Source organism: Hippocampus guttulatus, chromosome 3 (assembly GCF_054856545.1).
Source record: "Hippocampus guttulatus isolate MCC_2025c chromosome 3, RoL_Hgut_1.0, whole genome shotgun sequence".
In the NCBI taxonomy this organism is placed as follows: Eukaryota; Metazoa; Chordata; class Actinopteri; order Syngnathiformes; family Syngnathidae; genus Hippocampus; species Hippocampus guttulatus.
The window spans coordinates 21416973-21423879 of NC_141263.1; the positions used below are offsets into that span (position 1 = coordinate 21416973).

Below are 6907 nucleotides of genomic sequence, written 5' to 3' on the forward strand. Positions count from 1 at the left end.
TCTTTCTTATACTGTAGTATTTTGCTAGACTTTCCACAGTAGAGAGCGGGGCATAATAGGGCGGGATGGAACGAGCCTTTTCCCGGCCAATTGTAGCAACAACAACAACAAAAAAATAATAATAATTTATATCTTTATATTTGAAGCCTGAAATGTGGCACAAAAAAATTCTAAATGCTCAAGGGGTAAAAAAATACCTTCGCAAGTCACTGTGCGTTCACTTCTCTTATTAGCCATAGCCTTGTTAGCTGTCGCTTTGAAACTGGTGATCAAAAGGTGCTGAATGCATTTTGCTCGTCTCCTGGCCAAGATTTTAGGAACAAATGACACCTGGTTGTACGATTTTAAGAAAATAAGCCACGGTCAAATGTTTCTACTATGCAATGTTAGCTTCTCGTGCATGTTTCCCACTTAAAACCACCTCAACTGCGGCAAGTTTGTTCATCAATCATGTTCCAGACGCGACAAGCAATAAACTACACGCCATGATGATGTGGTAAATACAGATGATTACAGAGCCGTCTTTATCATCAATTTAAAGCTCTCTGTGGTTAAATTAGACTTCTCTCACCCGCTGCCCTCCTACATTTGCACCGAAGCACCTCACCCCTCACCACAACCCACACTGCGATACTCACACGCACACCAACACACACACACACACACACACACACACACACACACACACACACACACACACACACACACACACACACACACACGCACACTTTATTACGCAGTGACATTACCACATCCCTGTAGGCAGCTGTGCATCTCCCTATGACTGATGAGAGTAATTTCTCCCAAACAACAGAATGATCACTTTGGTGGCGAGCGCTAAAAAACCCTCTCCTCCTCCTCCTCCTCCTCCTCCTCCTCCTCCTGCCCTTGCTCTTGTGTCTTCTTTTCAGACTGGGATAATAAAAGCCAACAAAAACATTTTTTCTCCTCCAATGGAAACTCATCGATGTTACATTATTCCTCTTGTTCTTATAATGCTAACTCCTCTGTCGAACACCTTTTGAGTTGAAGGAGAGAAAAAAAAGCCTGGCAACCCTCACATTTGTTTATGGGCAACAGTTGGGTATCTCAGTAATGTTACTATTATCACCATTTTTATGATGACCAACTGGACACACACACACACACGCACACGCACATACACACACACACACACACACACACACACAAGTACCTCTAGTATTGAAAGAATGAATAGTTGTAAAAGTGATTTTGAACATCCCCCAAAAAAAATTATTGAGACATAGACAAAATTGTTTGTGTTCTGTATATACTGCAAAAATGATCAAACACAGCAGCCTGGTGGTCGACTGGTTCAGCGCGTCAGCCTCACAGTGCAGAGGTGCAGGGTTCACTCCGGCCTCCCTGTGTGGTGTTTGCATGAGCTCCCCGTGCCTACGTGGGTTTTCTCCGGGTACTCCGGTTTCCTCCCACATTCCAAAAACATGTGTGGCAGGTTAATGGAACACTCTAATTGTCCCGCCGTGTTGAGTGTGAGCTCGGATAGTTGTTCGCCCCCGTTTGCCCTGTGATTGACTGGCAACCGGTTCAGGGTGTCACCCGCCTACTGCCCAAAGACAGCTGGGATAGGCTTCCACTTGTGAAGATAAAGTGGATTGGAAAATGGATGGAAGGATGCAATATTCATGATCATAATATCTACAGACTGTTGGAGTTGTCTGGATGGTGATCTGTGAGGTACATTGGAGATGAGAGACATGTGAAGGTGACAAGGTGAAAGCTCTCTGACGAAGGTCAAGAGATTCCCTTATTAGCATAAATCCTACACAACACACAGGCTTATATATTAGCCTCACATATAGCTGTCTTGGCACCACTGTTTACTGGGAGATATACTGAGTCGAAGGCTAGTTAGGACTCGTCGGTCTCTCTCTTGGCCTTATAGGTTCAGCCTCAGTGGGCTGTCCTCACACATTGTCCCATCTGTCACTCACATGGAGAAAAAAACAAATCCACCTGTCTACTGAGCTGATTAGGTGGACGCCAAAACTGTCTGGGCCTGTCTGGGGCGCAAGAAGCGAGTCGGGCAGCGCCACCCACTGGTGATGGAAAGCCCATTAAGGTTTCTGTATACCCGTCAAGACTGAAAGACTGTCGCTGAAGTGATGCTCGGAGAAGGCAAATGCTCCCTGATGTGTGCTTAATGACTCTTCGATCACTAAAGCAAAACACCTATTCTTTTTGTTGTGGTTGAAAGCTATTTAACCAAAATTAGTACAGGGGGCAAAGGTACTCACACTCTGTTTTGAAGTAAAAGTACAGATTCGTGTGTAAAACAAGCCTCAAGTAAAAGTAGCAATGTCGATTCCTTTACTTAATTAAAAGTAAGAAAGTACAGACTTTGAAATGTACTTAAATAGAAATAAAAATGTCAATGACATTTTTAAAATTACCAATAATACAAGACCCATTTTGATAACTTAGTGTCTTCGACCTCTCTTTATATCATGCTGTCATCGGAGGAGATTAAAATAAGATACAAGCCCTGTTTGACAATGTAAGGACTATAAACTGCAGATAGTCTCAGTTTTCAAATGTAGAGGGTAAAGGTAAAAAAGCAATTGGAAAAATACAGGAAAGTGCAGATACTTCAAAAATAAATCTTTTTAAATACGATATGTACTGTGTTACTGTGAACACAGTTTCTTGAATGATTCTACAGCAAAAGCTCGTCACAAATCTGTTGTCAGACCTGCGCCTACTCTTTGCCAATGCAAAACAAAGGCTTCTTTTACATCTGTGGCTTGCGGCAGTGTTGACTGGCACCAATGTTTTACTGTACGTTTATTGCAAAAAATGCAAATAAAGCCTTGTCACGCACTGTTTTGTTGATTCATTAAGTCACAAATGGACATTAGATTCGTGACGTAGCTCTGGGTTGGCGTGCAAAGCGTTCCAAAGGGAGCACTAGCACGAGCGGCGAAAGGGACTGGGCGGGGAGGTTGCCTCGTAAAATTGTTTTGTTTTTGAAAAAAAGAAAACGGTGGTGTCCATCAGGAAAAGTGTGAGGATGAAAGTATCACACCGATACCCAACTGGCATTGGCTGAGTGTCGACACAGAGGACCCCTGAGCTATGTCAATTCGCATGTTGAATGGAGCAACCAATGAGGAAGCAGGCTGACTTGAAGAAAACGGAAGCAAAAATAATCGAAGATGAAGTTTTTTAAATATTGGGCCAATTTGTAACATGACAGGAATGACTATAAAGAAGATTTACGTCACGGCTACCAGATAAGCTGAGAGCTAGCTGAGCATTTTTTTGTGTTCCAATTAACCACTTTGAAATGACTATATGACCGAGTATGACCGAGAGGTAAGAAGAGATGCTGAGTTGAGATGCACACACACACACACACACACACACACACACACACACACACACAAACATTTTATGTGTGTGTGTGTATATATATATATATATATATATATATATACAGTATATATACATGTATATATACGCACACACACACGCACACATTTATTTTTTTTTAGTTAACAGAGCCAATAGTCTGGTGCTCAGATTTAATCAGTAGTGTACATTGAATGTCCTCTAAAGAGATTGACAAAGTTGCTGAGGAAATGAGTGACGTTGGTTAAAGGGACACAGCGAGCTGATGCAGCACAGGAGGGGACTGTGTTTTGGATGGAAGCTAAAAAAGCCTGCGCCTTTAAGAGGACCTCCCCACCCCCCCAACCCCCCTCCATCATGCCCCCCTGTCCCCCCACCCTCACTGAGCCACACAGACACTCCTCCTGTGAGCCTTGCCGAGGCAGCTTCTGTCCCTCATGTCTCTTTGTGGGGAGCAGAAACATACTTCCCGCAGCATCACTGGAGACAAGCCAGAGCTCCGGGAGAGGAACGCTCCGGGAAACTCCGCACAACTCCGGTGACTTGACTCGTGCCAGAGTAGGAATGGGCAAAAGTGCAAAATTAGATGGCGGAACTTATGAGCAGGACTGAAACGAGAGGTCACTTCTGAGTTGAGAGCGACACCCGAATGGACTGGACTCAAAGGTCAAATCTCCTTTAAGTTACAGGCGAAGTACTTCTTATATCCGGTCGCTTCTGCGGAAAAACTGAACTGAAACGAACAATATAGCCGATTTTCATTATCGTTATCTGTCCCCGAAGCGCTTTCCAAATGCTGTGAAATGAAGAGTCTCTTTAAAGAACATCTTGAATGGTCCCGGCAGAGCTTTTGATTCACAAGCCGGGCATTTATCTTAATTCTCCAGCCCTTTCAGAGAGCCTGCATTAAAGACTGCGTTGATATTGCTCTTAGGGGAGAAGAGGGTCATGTTTCTTTGATGAAGTCTGTTTGTAAAACTTTACAGCTGTCAGTCGGAGGAAGAGTCCGGTGGCTTGCCACGATGGAAAAGTAAACACATCTCAACTCGAAGTGAGGCTTTTTGAGGACAGGAGCCATGTTCACAGGGGATGGTGTGGTCAGTGGCCACTTCCTGACCGGGGGTCAGTTCAAGCCTCATCAGGGACTGCAAGTGAATGCATCAATTCAAATGGAGAATGGGCAACACTTTGGGACCTTTCCTCCATACCAGGCTCAGACTTACACGAATGTCAGTTTGCCCAAAGTGGAGAACAATGTTATCACGACCACGTTCGAACCGACACCCCAACCTGTGCCTCCCGCTGCGCTCAAACTGGGACAGGACGGCTTCAAAAAAGTCTGCAGATCCGAGGAGCACAGTCCGTGTCCCTTCCCCGGACTAGCCTCGGGGGTACTGGAGATGCGCGTTAAAGAAGGGAGTAAGATCCGCAACTTGATGGGCTTCGCCATGGCCCGGATGCAAGGCGAGAAAGGACTCTGCGGTGCCGGAGAGGGTGGACTTAGACAGGTGGTCTTCACCGGGTCAGGCCGCGCCGTCACAAAGACCATCACATGTGCTGAGATCATGAAGCGCAAAGTGGGCTCGCTGCACCAGCTGACCAAACTGCAGTACAAGGTGGTGAAGGAGGTGTGGGAGAACACAGAGGGGGGCACGTCAGAGATGACCGTGCACAGGACGGTGCCCTCCATCAGCATCCTGCTCTCGAAAGACCCACTGGACCCTCAGGAGCCGGGCTATCAACCTCCGGAGACTATCGGCGCACTGTGGCAGGACAGAGAGGGACATGCCGTGCCGTCCGCAATCAAGAGACCTCCGGAACCTTCACTGTTTCGCAGTTTGCCGCACTGTAAGCGTGTGTGCTCGGGCGAGGGGGTTTCCGTGAGCCCCCTACTGCACTGACTGGATGTCAAACAACCAAGTTCACTTGGCACTGCCCTCGACTTGAGCACAACACCGAGACAATCAGTACAGTCACTGGGACAGAACAGCGCTTTCTACCAATTGCAGCCTGACTGGGACATTTAAGAGGCTGCCTTCTGTACATACAGCCGTGAGAATTGAGTACACGCTTGAAAACCTTAAACCCCATTACTTGACTTTTAAGATTGAAAACAAGCCATGAATTGCGAAGACTCGTCGGGTTTTCTTGTTTGTTTGTTTCATGCTAACATTACGAGGGAGGGACAGCTGAAAACTATTGATGACAAATGCAAATCATGAACTTTTTATTTATTTATAGCGGAATATGTTTTCTCTTCCTGATGATTCTTTTTGGGCTGTGTTGAATGTTCAAATTACAAAAGCATATTCATGAAAAAATGTTTGATTCCATATTTATTTTGAAAAAGTAATCCAACCTAACAAATTCTTTATTTTTTTTTTTTTTATAGTTTCATTTTGGATCACTGGCTGACTCCAATTTACCCACAAATTGTGTTTTTGTTTTTCCCATTCAAAGTATGGAGCAAATTATGACACCTTTAAAAGTGTTCTACAAAGTGTGTGTTGCAGCTGATGCATATTAAAATAAAGTGTGTGTGTGTGTGTGTGTGTGTGTGCGTCACTCCAAGACATGCAAAGCATGAGCTTCAGTATTAAACGTGAGACTGTATTCTTCCCAATGCTATTTTGCTGTTAAATTAATAATTTGTCAGAGGATATGCACAACAAAAATTTTAAAAAATAATTCCAGCATTGATAATAACACAAGCGAATGGTATATTATGTTTAAATTTCTATTGAAGTGCCATCTGGCTTATGTTGGTCCACCGGATGATGCTACATGTCCCCATTCAAAGCATGTAGAAAAATGGGTCTGTGTGTAAAGGATGAAAGCCACTGAAATTCCTTTTTTTTTTGTAAAATCATAAAATGGCATTCTCACCAATGCTGCTTTGGTTGTAAATCGCCTTTAGGTTGAAATTTCCTGAGGATATTAATTTTCAAAACTATCAACTTGTCCACTCAGTGGCACTACTTTTCTCTATTAAAAGCATGCAGCAAAATGTGACACCTTTAACCATTTTCTGTAAGGGTTATAGTATACCAAAACAAAGTGTGTGTGTGTGTGTGTGAGTGTGTGTGTGTGTGTGCGCGCACGTGCGTGCGTGCGCGCGCGGTTGGTTGAAAAGCAGCTGACATCCACTGACAACAAACGCAAATCACGCCATTGTCCATTTTTATTTGTCTCACTATTAAATACTCTTTTTGCCCCGTATGGAAAAGCCTGCGCTGTATTTTATCTCCGCCCGACTGAATGTGCAAAGCTGTGATTGAAAAGAAAACCGGTTTGCCGATGCTTTCCGATAAGAGTGACGACGGTAAACTTTTTGGACGTGGCGTAGAGAAAGCTGATTTAATGACAAAGCTGTTGATAAGACGCAACTCCTCAGCCCACCCCAGCCTGGCGGAGGAGCCCGGGGTGGCGCAGAAATACAGGCAGCGATTATCATTAAGATAACAACATAACATCGCACAACACAGTGGAGGGAAGGATTAAAACTAAGGTTGAC

General features: G+C 44.3%; 1 protein-coding gene across 1 annotated transcript; it reads left to right on the forward strand.

Annotated features, from left to right (window-relative positions):
* The first annotated feature begins 3813 nt into the window (after positions 1–3813).
* On the forward strand, positions 3814–6619 carry LOC147207845 (ribonuclease P protein subunit p25-like protein). The gene has a single exon (XM_086108168.1). The coding sequence runs from the start codon at positions 4470–4472 to the stop codon at positions 5292–5294; it is 825 nt and encodes a 274-aa protein (XP_085964294.1). The 5' UTR covers positions 3814–4469; the 3' UTR covers positions 5295–6619.
* The last annotated feature ends 288 nt before the right edge of the window (positions 6620–6907 follow it).